This window comes from Papio anubis, chromosome 8 (genome assembly GCF_008728515.1).
Source record: "Papio anubis isolate 15944 chromosome 8, Panubis1.0, whole genome shotgun sequence".
NCBI lineage: Eukaryota > Metazoa > Chordata > Mammalia > Primates > Cercopithecidae > Papio > Papio anubis.
Genome location: NC_044983.1, coordinates 119,892,666 through 119,908,595, shown reverse-complemented (window position 1 = coordinate 119,908,595; position 15,930 = coordinate 119,892,666). Strand labels below are relative to the sequence as shown.

The 15,930-nt window shown below is 47.7% G+C and overlaps 1 protein-coding gene across 7 annotated transcripts in view; it reads left to right on the top strand.

Moving 5' to 3' along the window:
- The window catches only part of MTSS1 (MTSS I-BAR domain containing 1), a 183,755-nt gene extending 168,393 nt beyond the window's left edge, over nt 1–15,362 (top strand). For 2 of the 7 annotated variants that reach the window (XM_003903142.4, XM_009213558.3), the window contains 6 exons: nt 538–635; nt 3,324–3,534; nt 8,612–8,806; nt 10,084–10,257; nt 10,581–10,743; nt 12,446–15,362. In XM_003903142.4, the coding sequence (XP_003903191.3) occupies nt 538–635; nt 3,324–3,534; nt 8,612–8,806; nt 10,084–10,257; nt 10,581–10,743; nt 12,446–13,146 (1,542 nt within the window). In that variant the 3' untranslated portion in view covers nt 13,147–15,362. Of the gene's footprint in view, nt 1–537; nt 636–3,323; nt 3,535–7,661; nt 7,782–8,611; nt 8,807–10,083; nt 10,258–10,580; nt 10,744–12,445 lie in introns of all 7 variants that reach the window. The other 5 variants (XM_009213560.3, XM_009213559.3, XM_031669731.1 and 2 more) reach the window with 3 other exon arrangements.
- Nucleotides 15,363–15,930: the final 568 nt, after the last annotated feature.

Below are 15,930 nucleotides of genomic sequence, written 5' to 3'. Positions count from 1 at the left end.
GACCTTATACTCATGTGGCCCTTTGCCAAGCAAGGGAGATGGATGTAGAAATAATAATGAAAGAATTGGCTTGTTCTTGATTCTGTCAGGCTTTAAAATTTCTAGTGCTGGTCAAATAGGGCAGAAATGAGCACTGAATATCAAATGGTTAAAATGCACTACCAGGAAGTCTGGGAACCATGATTGGCTTTATGGCGTTATAAGAGGAAAATCCTATAAATTCTAGCCTTGGGTATAAATGGCTCTTATAATTGGTCACTGTATTTCTCCCTCTCTCAACTGGTATTTCATGATTTTCCTTTTCCCTTCCCTCCCTTCTCCCTATTAATTATAGTTTTACTTTCTCAGTAAACGGATTATGACATTGATAGATTTGGTAGTGTGGCTCTTCAATTAAAAAAAATTTTTTTAACATGTTTTCCTTTCATTCCCACCTCCATGATGGCAGCCTTTTGATGCTTTGGTGGATGTTAAGCTTTGATGGCTAACGCTTCCCCTCTCAGCCCCTCGTTCACCCAGCTGGCTCTGTCCCCTTAGGTGATTTTGGACTTGAAAGGTTCTGATTACAGCTGGTCGTATCAGACGCCACCCTCTTCCCCCAGCACCACCATGTCCAGAAAGTCCAGCGTCTGCAGGTAAGTGAAGCCGGGGTCTGCTCTTGCTTTCGGGACGGGTCATTTTTCTTTATGCTAATATGAGCAATCGAGCCAGTCCTTATCTCTTAGAATGGCTCATTCTCGAACAGGAAATAGGGGGATGATGAGCTGAAAGAATGGTAATGATTTTGGTGTTGCTCTTTAGTCTCTGGATTAATTTTGGATCAGAAAGAAAACCCCATTAGCCCTTGACTCGTGGATGTAGCTTATTGTCTCTCACTTGTATGTTGTCGTGATTTTCCCATTCTATGAGATCACATTTGATTTTCCTGTTTAGCAGAGTGAAAACCTTCTAAGGCCTAAAAAATGGTGAACCTGGGTTGATTCTTACACAGGCTGTTCTCACTGTTGCCAGAACAAACGAAGGAAGTCACAATGGCTTATGCCCTCATTTTGCTCCATATTTTTGTTTCAGGGTTTCATAAAGTAAATAGAGTTCTTGCTCTGTCAGTCACTGCTACTGCTACCACCACCGCCACTACCACGGCCACACCTCTATTAGTTAGTACCGTTCCCTACTGGAACAAAATCTGTTGGAATAGTTCCGTCATCTGCAAAACTATTGTCCAGCAGTTTTCTGTTAGAAGTCACTTGTTCTTGGCTTGCCGAGTAGGAAAATTTATTCTCCTCTTCTTGAAAGATGGAAGTATGATGTACCACTTATCTCTCTTGGTATAGTAGTCCTGTTACTCTTTTCATTTAACTTTCCAAAGCCAAATGAGTTTCCACTTCCTGTGTATTAGCATTGAGAGTAAAGGGCAGGATGGATCTGTTCAGTCTGTCTATGGTGATGTTTTGGTGCATGCTGATGCGTATTTCCTTTCACTGCGGAGCTTGTACACTGTACACTTAGCAGGAAGTTCAGATCTAAGATGCTGCGTCCTGGACACTCTGCCCCCTGAAGATATTGGTTTGTTTCTTATCTTTCATCGACTGTGTGTGTGTGTGTGTGTGTGTGTGTGTGTGTGACCTTTTTGTTGTTGCCAAGAAAAATCTCTCTTGTTAGTGTAAAACAAAGTTGCATGAGTATTGTTTTCTTCCTTATAATTTTCGTTTGAGTAGAAAACCATGTTGCACTGACATCTGCAGCTCTGAGGCTGCTGGGGTGGAGTTGCTGTGAGCTTTACTGTCGGTTCCCAACTGCCCCCTTCTGGCTGACTGGAGGGGAAATTTCAGCAAAAGTCATGATATTTATTCCTCACTGCAGCGATTTCCTCCAGCACGCTCCCCTGTGTCTGTCTGAACATTTGCACCAAGTAATTCTAGTGTATACAGTCACACTGCCCTTGAGTACCTTATTAGCTGCCAGATTTTGCAAACCAGAGTCTCTTGCAGGCTTAGGAGCAGAAACTATGAATTTTCCAATCCCAGCCCTAGTTGTTTACTTCATCCCTGCTGGTGCCTCTACAACTGCCCTTTTTATTTCAGCTCTGTTTGTTTGGACTTTGGGAGTCTGTTTGCTGCTTTTTATGATCTAAGTTACTATATAGAGTGTGAAGCATGGTTTTTTAAAATTATTTTATTTTATTTTATTTTTTTTTGGAGATGGGGTCTCACTCTGTTGTCCAGGCTGGAGTGCAGTGGCACAATCTCAGCTCACTGCAGCTTCCACCTCCTGGGTTCGAGAGATTCTCCTGCCTTGGCCTCCCAAGTAGCTGAGATTACAGGTGCCTGCCACCACGCCTGGCTAATTCTTGTATTTTTATAAGAGGTGGGGTTTCACCATATTGGCCATGCTGGTCTCGAACTTCTGACTTCAGGTGATCCACCCGCCTTGGCCTTTTGAAGTGTTGGGATTACAGGCGTGAGCCACCGCACCCAGCCAGGAGCATGTTTCTTATGAGTGGAGACGGAATGCAGACGGAAATCCAGAGTGGGTGTGTCATTATTTGACATCCTGTTTACTGTGCCATTTCAAAAGCAAACAGCTGAGCATTGATTGCTCTTAGTCGCTGAAAGCTGCCTGCCTCTTGCCAAGTGTGTTATTGTGCCAGACCCACAGATATTTTAACAGAGAAACAGCTGGGGTCAGAGTAAATCCATTAATTAAAGCATCACTTTGTTAAAAGGCAAAACACATACACCAACATTGTGAGTTGATTTGCTGATGTTCTTTACAGTGGGCTTGACCAGACTCACCTAGGATGAAATCGCCTCAGCAAATCCATCGGCAGTCAGTGCTTGGCTGTGTTGGTCTTAGTCATGTGGACCCAGATGGTGCATCCAAGAATATTCCAGTCACGCTGAAGCCCCAGTGGGCTTTGCTGCAGGCTTATGGTTCCTGCAGGCAGATTAGCCCTGTCCCTTTTCTTGCTACTGACATCAGCTCCTCTCATTTTGGTGGCAGGCGAAGCAGCAGAGTTGGGTGGCACTTGACTTGCCTCCTAAGAACGCCACATGGTTTCCATCGGAGACCTGAGCCCTGGCAGCTGTATTTCCCCCTGGGTCACCTGGAAAAGCATTTTGTTGACCAGCTTTGTGATTTGGTGTTTTGAAAATATGTCTTGTAGTTTGCGCTGCATCTCCGGGGCAGAGAGCTGATTACATTATGTTGTGCTCCTCCCTCTTCTGCCTCTTGTCTGTTCCCCTCCTTCCTCCTTCCTCTTACCATTGCCCCCCTTTCTTTACCTTCCGTGCCCACCCCTCACCCCTACTTGTCCCCCACAGCAGCCTGAACAGTGTCAACAGCAGTGACTCTCGGTCCAGCGGCTCCCACTCGCATTCCCCCAGCTCACATTACCGCTACCGCAGCTCCAACCTGACCCAGCAGGCTCCCGTGAGGCTGTCCAGCGTGTCCTCCCACGACTCAGGATTCATATCCCAGGACGCCTTCCAGTCCAAGTCACCATCCCCCATGCCGCCAGAGGCCCCCAACCAGGTAAGGGTGCCCTTGGCTCCAGGAGCAGCTGTCACACCTGGTGCCCTGACCACCGTCAATGGCTGGAACCAAAGAAGCACCTTGGCTTAGACAAGCCCCTGCCTACTGACTTGAGAAACCTCTGGTTTAATTTCTCATCTTTAGATGTCTTGCTCCCCAAAGGGAGAGATGCTGTAAGTGGGTTTGAAGCCTGTCTCCATGGTGGTAATGGTTGCATTACCACATCAATTTGGGGAGCTCTCACACGTAAGTAGATGGATTGAAAGAGGTTTGACCACTCTCAGGCATCCCTGTAAGTGCCCAGCCTGGCATAATTAAATGCTGTAATTAAAGGGCATTGCACAATGGGGACACCTGCTCCCCCACATCTCAGGTTCCCCTTGAATGGCTGAGGTTCTGTGGTTGAATAGTGCTTCTGATACCATTCCTTGGTGCTCTCAGGTTCCCTTTATCAGTCTGTCTTGAGAATGAGAATGAATTATCAGAGCTTCTGCACGTAAATTCTGTTGGCACTTAGATTCTAGAAGGGGAGGTGTGGCAGAATCTCTTCATTTCTCCGTGAATGGCTAAGATGCTATGGTTGAATAACGCTTCCAATACCATTCCTTGGCACTCTCAGGTTCCCTGTATCAATCTGTGTTGAGAATGAGAATAAATCGTCAGAGCTTCTGCACATAATTCTGTTGACACTTAAGATTCTGGAAGGGGAGGTGTGGCAGAACCTCTTCAACTACAGCTGGGTTTAATGGTGCTAGGCCCAGCCCAGCCCAGTGGTTCCAGCTGGAGCAGAAAGCAGGAGCTGGCCAGGGTATCCGAACACCCTTCATGTGCGTCATCAATGTATGTGATCCCCTCTCTGTTCTCTCTCCCTTAGTGTCATTGGGTTGGTGTTGGCCTTGAACTTGGCAAATAGCTCTACATACAGAATGCTGGGTGCCCCACAGCCCCACCTGCTGGGAAACCCATGCCAGAGCTCTGCGTTCCTCTCCTCACAGCTCAGCGCTCCCATGAGCATTTTTCAACCATCCTGGGGGACTGTGGCCTCTGTCTGTCTTCCTTGGATACACACTCAATTTTAAACGCACTCAGAGCTAAGAGCCACGGCTGTAGTTTGAGAGTGCTTGAGAGTGCGTGTCCCAGCTGGGGTGCTTGGCTCGCTCTGTAAGGAGTCCCCTCTTCCTCGCTGTGTGCTTCACTAAATCCTATGTGCTGCTCGCAAGCAGAGAGGGCAGAGGGTCTGGAGGAGAGCTGGAATGTGCAGTTCCTCCAGGCTGTTCTAGTGTGCAGCATAATTGTGTGTGTGTGTTTTAACTGACTGACAAATTAACATAGTAGTGTGCACTGACACCCCTTTCTGAAAAGGAGAGCCACATGCTGCAGCCTTCCCCTCTAAGACCGTGAGTGTGGATGGGGCTAGAGCAGTGTTTCCTGTGGCATAGAGGGAAGCAGAAGAGGGCATGCTGGGTTTACTTAAATCGGAAAACCCGTGCCCAAGACATGCGTGGCTAGCAACTCTAGGGGAGCTTTTTGTTTTGTTGTGTTATGGTTTTGAGACAGAGTCTCGCTTTGTCACCCCAGGCTGGAGTGCAGTGGTGCAATGTTGGCTCACTGTAACCTCCGCCTCCCGGGTTCAAGCGATTCTCCTGCCTCAGCCTCCCAAGTAGCTGGTATTACCGGCACTTGCCACCACGCCCAGCTAACTTTTGTATTTTTAGTGGAGATGGGCTTTTGCCAGGCTGGTCAGGCTGACCTCAGGTGATCCGCCCACCTCGGCCTCCCAAAGTTCTGGGATTACAGGCGTGAGCCACCACGCCCGGCCACTAGAGTAGTTTTAATGAGCTCAGGGATGCTAAAAAACTTAATAGAGAATTCATATTTTTTAAGAAGGGCATTACGACTGCTTATTATTATAAGGTAAAGGGGAAATTGAAGGTCATTGTACAGATCACATTAGCCAGAGGGTACAATCTCCTGAAGGCAGTAACTTCCCCTTTGTTAGGGAGAAAGGGGGCACACGTGTAGGAGGCACAGGGGCCCTTCATTTCTCTACTGAGTAACACAGTCTGAGAAGAAAGCCGAGTGATGGAATTGTTCAGAATTCTCTGGTTTACCTCCCTCCACTCTTCAAATTGTGCCTTCACCCATCTGTGCCCAGGAGTGGGGCCTTGTCTTCAATGAGGGTCTCTCCCTAGAGCCATTTACTCTGAGTCAATAGGTTCTTTATAAAAATTAGCAGAAGTCCAAAGAAATCTGAACCTGCAGTCCTGCGGTGGGTTACTGTTGTATTGTTTTGTTTTTGTTTGTTTTTTGAGACAGGGTCTCACTCTGTTGCCCAGGATGAAGTGCAGTGGCGGGATCATAGCTCACTGTAACCTTGAACTCCTGGATTCAGGCAATTCTCCTACCTCAGCCTACCAAGTAGCTGGGACTATATGCATGTGCCACCATGCTTGGCTAATTTTCTTTTTGATTTCAGAATACATGTGCCTTGCATACTGGTGGGGATTTGGCTTCTATTTCCATTTCCCAAATAGTGAACATTGTACCTGAGAGGCAATTTTTCAACCCTCACTCCTTTCCTCTTTTACATTTTTTATTTTTTGTAGAGATGAGGTCTTGCTGTGTTGCCCAGGCTCTTCTCCAACTCCTAGCCTCAAGGCGTCTTCCTGCCTTGGCCTCCCAAAGTGCTAAGATTACAGGCATGAGCCACCACATCTGGCTGTTTTTTATTGATAAAAAATTTGAGGTTTAGAGGGCTTTAAGTTCACAGTTTCTCAACTGAGAAGGGGCACAAATGTAACTTAAATCCAAACTTTGCAACTTCAGATCCTGGGCTGCTAACCAGACACTGAGCTTGGAGTGCAGCTGGGATGTCCGTCCACTGTGGAGCCTCTCCTTGCTTTCGGTCCACTGAGCCCCACAACGTTGTTGAGTGTCTGATTGGCTCCTTGCCCTTACAGGACAGGAAAGCGAAATCTCTGTTCCTTTGTGGGGACCTTTCGTTTGTAGGTGAAAGGGACAGAAATATGATTCTGGCTTCCTTGATGGTGAATGCAGGAGCACTTTCGGATAAATTACAATAGAGAGGAGTCAACTTATTTAAACAAACTGAGGTGAAGCCAGAGATTGCAGTTAACAGTGAAAAAATTTAAAGCAAGTGCCTGGATGGCCGCGAAGCAGTGCCCAGGAGACCCAATTTACATGAAAGAGACGATCATTGTCACTCATTCATGATTTTTTGAGCACCAGCCACGTGCCAGGTCCAGGACTAGAAGAAACTTGGGTGTAGGTGAGGTCACAGGACCAGTCCCTGCCCCAGCTGAACATCAGGAAGCCAGCGTGGGAGCGCATGCCCTGGCTGACTAGGACTGCGGCAGGGACCTGGGGTTTCATTCAGATCACCATGAAGAAATGGTTTCCCAAATGAGACCTCTCTGGAGATGGTTCATTCCACCCCACAGTGGCCATCCGAAACACTGTGGTGACCCGAGGGCTTCACTGCCCCAAACCCCAAAATCACACTCCAGGATGAGAAACCTAAAAGTATATCTTGATGAGTCTTCATAGCTGGAAACCACCCCTCATGGATCCACAGGCTGCATTTGATGAAGGGAGAGTCCAGGAAATCGAGCCATTCCAGGCAGACATGTAGCAAAAGCCCAAGCCAGGGTCCACCCTCATGCAATAAATAACACCTGTGCACATAAGAGAGGCGACAGGCAGGGCCTCCCTGGGGACCTGGGCCTGTGGCACATGAAGAAACACCCAAGAGAGCACAAAGTTCCAATGCCATGACCAGATATTCCGGTGCCAGCCATGCTTCTGGGTCCCAGCGAAAGACACACAAATCCGTGTCCTTGGGGACCCACGGTCTAGTGATCTAGGGCTGGCCGGGTCGCACGCTTCTTTTCAAGGGCTTGAAAGCCTCTGCATGGATGCAACTTTGGGGGAAAAGTAACCCTAACACTCTGCTTCTCTCATCCTCCCCTCTTCTGTGTATATGTCTGTCTCTTTCTCTCTGTGCGCCCTTCCCCACTCCCATCCCCATTCCTCTCTTTTTATTATATTTTGGTGGCGTGTGGTTCAATTTCTGTTGGTCCTCTCGTGTGGCCCCTCCCCTGCTGCAGAACTCGTCCAGCTCAGCCTCCTCTGAAGCCTCGGAAACCTGCCAGTCAGTGAGCGAGTGCAGCTCCCCCACCTCTGTCAGCTCGGGCTCCACCATGGGTGCCTGGGTGTCCACAGAGAAGGTGACCGCCTGGGTGGCAGCCACACGGCCCCACTCTCCCTGGTCCCCCAGCCTGCTGCTCACACAGCCCTCACAGCCGCGGCAACCTGGAAGCTCAGAATCAACACCAAGAATGGGGCTCCTCTTGGGGACAGAGGGTGGGACAAGGCTGAGGGCATTTTCTAGAATGAGTGCCTGGCTGCTGAACAAGGACCACATGGTCATCCCAAGGGAGAGGAAGGGGTATGGGGAATTTGGAGGTGTGAAGGCTTTCTCCCAGACCAGGTGTTGCGTGCCTATCCATCCTCCTCCCTCCCTTCCCGAGCCACCCACCAGACCGTTGGATGAGCCATGTCACTGTGTCAGAGGCTGTGTGCTTTTCTGCTTTTTAGTTTGCACCCCCACCGCCTGCCCTTGATTGAGAATGTGCTCCTGAGCAATGTGAAGATTTTGGAAACCTAGAATGAACAGATTCATTTGAAGATGCTTTGGAATTTTTAAATTTGCATAATGAAATGAGCAAATCATTATCACCATGAAATGAGGCTTCGTTAGTTACTTAATCAAAAACCATTGAGAAGGCCCCAAATTGAGGGCACTGATCAATTCCCGAACTTCTAAAACGTAGGTCAAACATAGATGCTTATTTGGTGTCAAATTGATGTGCATTCTTTGCACCCCGGCTCTTTTCTCCTGCATCACGGATCATCCGTGAGCAGCGGAGCCCCTGTTTGTTTTACTTATAAATATTCAGGTTTCCCCTCCCTTGAATGTCAATGCCATTTTGTATCTCCGCACTCATCCTGTTATATTAATTTTTTTTCCTTTTCCCCCCTTTTTGTTTGTTTCCAGTTGTCTAACGGGTTTTCTCACTATAGTTTATCAAGTGAGTCCCACGTGGGGCCCACGGGTGCAGGCCTTTTCCCTCATTGCCTGCCTGCCTCCCGCCTGCTCCCTCGGGTCACCTCTGTCCACCTTCCAGACTACGCTCATTATTACACCATTGGGCCCGGCATGTTCCCGTCATCTCAGATCCCTAGCTGGAAGGTTTGTGTCTCTCCCCCTCCTCCTCTCCCCCTGTCATTGCCTCTGTGCTCACCCCTCTTCTGTACCACCCCCCTCACCCCAACTCTCCCCTTACCCCCTTTCTTTCACACTCTGCCTTCTTCCCCATAATGCCCCTCCCTCAGGAAACTCCCACTGAGGGAGAACCAGAAAGCAGCCGGCAGCTCTAAGACAGCAATTTCCACAGGTAGCTGGGGTTGAGGGTTTTCCTTCAGGGGACTTTGGTCAACCCCTGATAGATGGCAGCACAGTGTGCATCGCAGGCAGCGGCAGTCCCAAGTCGAAAGGCCCAGTTTTGCATCAAGTTGAAATCTGTGGGTTGATCCCTCCCAGGGGCCACCTGAGGGTGTCAGCATGATCAGAGCTTCTAGGGGGTCCGGAGCAGGGGACTTTCCTTCTGGCCATGTTTCCCATTTTCCCTGATGAGCTCCCTGCTGGGCTGTGGTAACAGAACCACAACCCAAAGCAGGTTTGGGATGATCATGTTGAACTTAACAGTACATGCAGACTTTAGTTTTAGTCTTGAGTGTTCAAACATGTTTGCTTTAATATAAAGACAAACTTTGAAAATGATCCCCTAGCAAGTCCGATCAATGCTCCTCCAGGAGGATAATGTACTCTCTTTTGAGAGGAGGACCCTAATTTGAAAACTAGGCCCCTCGGCTGCCAACATGTTAAGCCAGTTTTGACTTTAGCCCTCACAGGCTGTGTGGGCCTCTCAAGACTCCTCAGAATCTTTGTACGGCCCCTGGGTGCCTGCCTTTCCTTCTGAGGGCTTGAGAGGGCAGGGAGCCTGCCATGCTCTTTGAGGCTGGTTTCCTGGGAATGGAGGGAGAGGGGCTGATGTTGCTTTAGTGCTCACTGGTGGCCATTCCCTAACTGGAAGTCATCCGGGTTAAGGAGCGATGGTCCCTTCAGACAGGAGAAGCAGGGTGCGCTGTCCACTGGCGGGTCCCCTTAGCCTACACCAGTCACCCGTTAGGTGGCTGCTGGGTCTCCTGCTGCCGCCTGGTGGGTGAGGGTTTTTAATCTTTGGGCAGAGACGAGGAAAAGGGAGGTACACAGGGGGGTCCCAAAGGGTTTTCCATTCCTTGCCCTTTAGAGCCTGGAGAGGGCAGGCAGAGGGCCTGTGGCTTGTCCCAGCCAGAGGCTCCCCTTTAGGGGCCCAGCTGCCTTCTCTGGGGAGCTGTCTATGGGGTCGCTGCAGCCCTCCAGTGGAGGCAGAGGCCCTGGCTCCTGACCGCACTTGTTCTGCATAGGACTGGGCTAAGCCAGGGCCCTATGACCAGCCTCTGGTGAACACCCTGCAGCGCCGCAAAGAGAAGCGAGAACCAGACCCCAACGGGGGAGGACCCACTACTGCCAGTGGCCCACCTGCAGCCGCCGAGGAGGCTCAGAGACCACGGAGCATGACTGTGTCGGCTGCCACCAGGGTGACGCTCTTGTTCTCGATATTTGGTTGGGGCCACCTCAGCTTGGCTGGGGATCATATTCTGGCCAGCAACTGGGGGGCCGAGGCAGCCTTGCAGCTGGAGGGACCTGGGCTGCATTCCCTGACTTCCTGCCCTACCGCAGAGTCCCTGGGAAGAAGCCTTGTGTGGGAATGAGAGAGGCAGAGCTTTCTAGGGTCAGAGTGGGACCCAAGCAAATCAGTAGCCCCCGGGCCCATAGGCGTGTGGCGCTCATGGGGGCAGAACAGGAGTGACATTGAGGCCCCCCCGAAGCAACCTATGTGTCTCTCTCCTCCAACCTGCAGCCCGGCGAGGAGATGGAGGCTTGTGAGGAGCTGGCCCTGGCCCTGTCTCGGGGCCTGCAGCTGGACACCCAGAGGAGCAGCCGGGACTCGCTTCAGTGCTCCAGCGGCTACAGCACCCAGACAACCACCCCCTGCTGCTCTGAGGACACCATCCCTTCCCAAGGTACGAGGCAGCCTGGGGTACGCACTTAGGCTTTCTGAGCAGCACCAGGTGAGGAGATAGAAAACTGCTGGTCCATTTTAACCACAGCCTCACCACTGGCTGACTAACGGGCGTCAGGATCGTTCTCGTTATCTGGGAATGCTTTGGGGAGCTCATCTGTAGTTGTCAGGTAGCTGCCATGTAAGAAAGGGGTCTGGATTTTCACAGCTTTTTGCATTTTGCAGCATCATACACAAGTCTCCCATTTGAATGGAGACGTGCTGTAGTAAGAATAGCTTCAGGCCAGGCGCAGTGGCTTACACTGTAATCCCAACATTTTGGGACTCTGAGGCAAGCAGATTGCTTGAGCTGCAGAAGTTCGAGACCAGCCTGGGAAACATGGCGAAACCCTTGTCTCTACAGAAAATGCCAAAATTAGCCAGGTGTGGTGGCACACACCTGTGATCCCAGCTACTCTGGAGGCTGAGGTGCAAGGATTGCTTGATCCACGACTGCACCACTGCACTCCAGCCCGGGCAACAAAACGAGACCCTGTCTCAAAGGAATAGCTTCATTTTTGTTTTAGCACTTTGCACTACACACTTTATGGTTATTTTCCCATTTAATCTTTACAGCCACTTATGGGGTAGGTATTTTTATCCCTGTTTTACAGAAGTGGAAATTAAGGTTCAATAACTTGCTCATATTCACACAACCAGTAAGTAGCAGAACTAGAGTTTGAACCTGTGTGTTAGAGTGTAATGCCCAAGTTCTTAACCTATTCCAGCCAAATCCTCTATCAGACCTGCCTCCCTCATCCTCATGTCCACTGCACACACAAGTCAGGCAAGATGAAAATCTAACAGCTGGAATATCTATGATAATTGACCAAAAGCTATGCCATTCATCATTCAAAACCTCTAAGACAGTGAGTCTTATTGGAGGGTGATTTTCTTTCCCGGGGACATTTGGCAATGACTGCAGACATTTCTGGTTGTCACAGCTGAAGGGGTACTACTGGCACCTAGTGGGCACAGGGCAGGGATACTGCTTAAACATCCTGGAATACACAGCACAGCCCCTCCCTACCATGTCCTCCGTAACAAAGAACTATCTAGCCCAAATGGTCAATAGTACGGCGGTTCAGAATCAGTGCTGTGAGCTGTTTAATCTGTAAGCTCCCGCATCATCCTGAGATTGGTCTTATAAGGAAGGGAGCACGTCACACTGATGGAAACTGTCTTCGTCCCTTGTTGTCAGGGACTCACTGTCAGTAGCTTTGTTCTTTGTCTAGCCCTTGCCTCTCCAGTTAATCATCAGGGAGATGTTATTGCGTAGGCTAGTCTGTTTGAGGTTTGATCTTCATGTTGAATTCTGGACTGGAGAATTTGTCTGCTTTCATCCCCCTTATCCCTCCCAGAGATGCTTGGAGGGAGCTTTGCTGCAGCCTAGCAGCTTTACCTTCTTCCCCATTGACGATATTTGAGTGCCTACCATGTCCAGCACCGTTCTAGGTACTGGGGACACATCAGTGAACAAAGCAAAGATCCCTGCCAGGGAGTTCGTAGTTGGTGAGGCTTTCTGAAGATGGTAGAGAAGCCTGGGGGAAGCTTGGGATGAGACTGTGTGTACCCTGCCTTGCGTGCCTTTTGTCCTCCCAGCGCAGAAGAATCAAAAAGCAAAGCTGCTGTCTTGAATATGTCTAATCAAATCCTATAATCAGTTTCAGATTATGATTATTTCTCTGTAAGTGGTGACCAGGAGGCAGATCAACAGGAGTTCGACAAGTCCTCCACCATTCCAAGAAACAGCGACATCAGCCAGTCCTACCGACGGATGTTCCAAGCCAAGCGTCCAGCCTCAACTGCTGGCCTCCCCACCACCCTGGGACCTGCTATGGTCACTCCAGGGGTTGCAACTATCCGACGGACCCCTTCCACCAAGCCTTCTGTCCGCCGGGGAACCATTGGAGCTGGTCCCATCCCCATCAAGACGCCCGTGATCCCTGTCAAGACCCCAACGGTCCCAGACCTCCCAGGGATGTTGCCAGCCCCTCCAGATGGGCCAGAAGAGCGGGGGGAGCACAGCCCTGAGTCGCCATCTGTGGGTGAGGGCCCCCAAGGTGTCGCCAGCATGCCCTCCTCAATGTGGAGCGGCCAAGCTTCCGTTAACCCTCCACTTCCAGGCCCAAAGCCCAGTATCCCTGAGGAGCACAGACAGGCAATTCCAGAAAGTGAAGCCGAAGACCAGGAACGGGATCCCCCAAGTGCCACTGTCTCCCCAGGCCAGATTCCAGAGAGTGACCCTGCAGACCTGAGCCCAAGGGATACTCCACAAGGAGAAGATATGCTGAACGCCATCCGAAGGGGCGTGAAACTGAAGAAGACCACGACAAATGATCGCTCGGCCCCTCGCTTCTCTTAGGCTCACAAGAAACACGCCAGTGGGCAATGAACTGTTTCATTAATAAAACCTAATTTGTCTTGATCCATTCCAATCTATAATAAAACAAAAGATTTTGTAGGCAACTCGGAATATAGCTCTTTTGAAAGTACTCGACACCTTTAGATAAGAATTAAAACCAACCTATGTAACTGACATAATCTTGATCTTTTAATTTGTAAATATTGACAATTTTCTTTCTGCACATTTTAATCTTAGTTTCCCTTTTGATTTTTCTGAAGGTGCCAAATTCCATTTAACTTTTTTACAAGTCTTTGTAAAATTTTAAATGCATAAGGGTGGGGGTTGGGGCAGGGGAACCACAAAGTAGTTAATTTTAGAAAAGGATTTACTATACTTCACTCTTCTTTTTCTTCCCCCACAAGCTTTTGTAGAGGCATTGTAGTAGTCTAGCTTAGAAGCAAATGCAAGTTATTTTAATGTACAAACTAAATGGCTAAGAGGTAAAATCCTCATTTAAATATACTATGTTCTAGATGAAAAGAGCAGGAGTAACAATTGATGAGCAATATTCAGAGTGAAGTAAATCTGGAAATGGTAGACTGTGTTGGGATTGGGGGGAGGGCCATGGGAGGGGCACACCGTCAACATAGCCGATCCTGTTACATTTAAGAGTAGCCTCGTAGGTTGAATTTCTTCTAGTAGCTTCATGGTAAATGCATCCGAATAAGCCATACTGGATTGCAGTGTTTGTTTCTGTAGGGTGTTTAAGGACTTCCTTTCTCCCACGATTCCTCTGGACTGCACACAGCACCCACCTCCAGCCCCATGCATGCTGCTGCCGCTGGGCAGTCGTAGAAGCCCCCACTTCAGTTTCTCGTTGATTGTACTCACCTTCATGGAATCCAAATACATCCAAAAGGGTAAGGCAGTTTTAAAAAATGTGAAAACATTTAAAAATGATAGCAGGGAATTCTTATAGTAAATGCCTTTTACTTAACTGTGCCCAGCAGGCTGGGTGCGTTAAAAAGCCCAAATATTTTGAAAAAACTCGAACGGATTTGACAAGGGTAGCCAGCTTGGAGTCTAGCAAGCAACTTGCCAATGTGTTTACCAATCTGGGGGCTTGTTTTTCTTTTCTTCTTTCAAATAAATGGCAGTTAACTGGCTTCACAGTAAACATTGAAGAGAGGAGGATTTGGTTATTGTCACTGGGAATCTGACCACTATACTGTCCTTTTTTGTATTCTGGGTAATGTTTTTTGGAAAGGATTTGTCTTTTCTTTTTTAAATGAAAGTTAAATTTGTTATAATGCCCACACCCTAAAACCAACAGAGATTTGTAGATTTAAAGGGATCACATTTGAAGACAATAGTGTTTAAGAAAGCAAGCAAGTCCCTTAGCAGTCAGGTCAGTTAACAGGGCACATTTCTGACCTAACCCTCTCAAGGAAGAGGAGGAGCTTGGTGGGTCTCATACACCCTGCAGATTCCTGTTGGCTCTAACCCTCAATTACCTAATCTTATGCTTTAACACATAACTGCATTGGATGTGAGAGTAACGTGCCGTATGGTCATTGTTCTATATATTAACATTGAACACTGCTGCAATTGCTCAAGGACATTTTATGTTACGGCTTTAAAGCAAAGGCATGATTATTAGAAACTATTTAAGCTTTTTTCTTTGAAAAACAAGCTCCTTTTACAGAATATAAGCAACAGTAGTGCCTGTGGTTTAGCCCACCAATCTTGATGACTAAAAGTAGCTGATGCATTGTGCATATGATGCTTGAGATGGTTTTTGCAAAAGCAGAAATCGCTGCAAGGTAATCACAATAGATAAAAGTGGTATTTTAAACCTTTGAAATAAATGGATGTAACTGTACCTTGGTACAGCTTTTCACTTGTTTAGTTTTTAAACGTTAGTATAATCTGAATAAATAAAATGTTGCCAAATTCAATGTAGAAAGAATGTGACGACACACCTTGGGTAGTTCTGCTTGTGTTTTTGCATATTGTAAAAGCAGTGTCACAGCTAAAAATAAAGAAATCGTTTCTAACGGTAAATTATTGTGGTTTAGTTGCTAGTTTGTACTGAGAGTTGACCTCTCCCTGTGCAGTTTTTTGTTCTAAACTTGTATAAATAACAATTGTGTACTGTGTCTCCCTTCTACATTGTAACAATTGCTTCAGCCTACGTTATAAATAAAGAACCACTAGATTAAAAAAGTCATGTATTTCAAGTCTTGTTACAATTCAGTTTGAGGTCTTAGTCAAATGTTAGAAGATGGACTGGGACTCAAATAGAGCTTACACAGAAAGTGACAAAATATTTTTGTGATGGCTGTAAGATCATTGGTTGCCTGAAACTATTTGAAAACAGTTCTATCTAATGAGGTATCAAGAACTAAAAGCAGCTGTTTTGGGTTGAAAGTTTTAAAAACTGCTTTATCTTTAAAAAACAAGAACAACAAACAAAGCTTCTGAAACATTTAAGGAGTTCTGTTATTCCCTTACCTTTGAGTCTGCAGACAATCCAAGCTACGGTAGCAGAAGCCAAGCTGGAAAACTGCTTCTAAAATAAGCACCACAAAGTTTTATCCCAGATTGGACCATTTAACCCCGACCATCAAACCTCCACCCTTGAGGGAACTCCACAAATTCCAGGCTGATTTGCTGACTATGTACTTCTTAGGGAGAGTTGTTGTTCTAATAAAAACTAAAATTCCATTAGTGAAATCTTTAGAAAACCAAAAAGGTTATTTTTAAATCCTCAGTATTTCTGTTCTTGGCTTTGCTTATTCC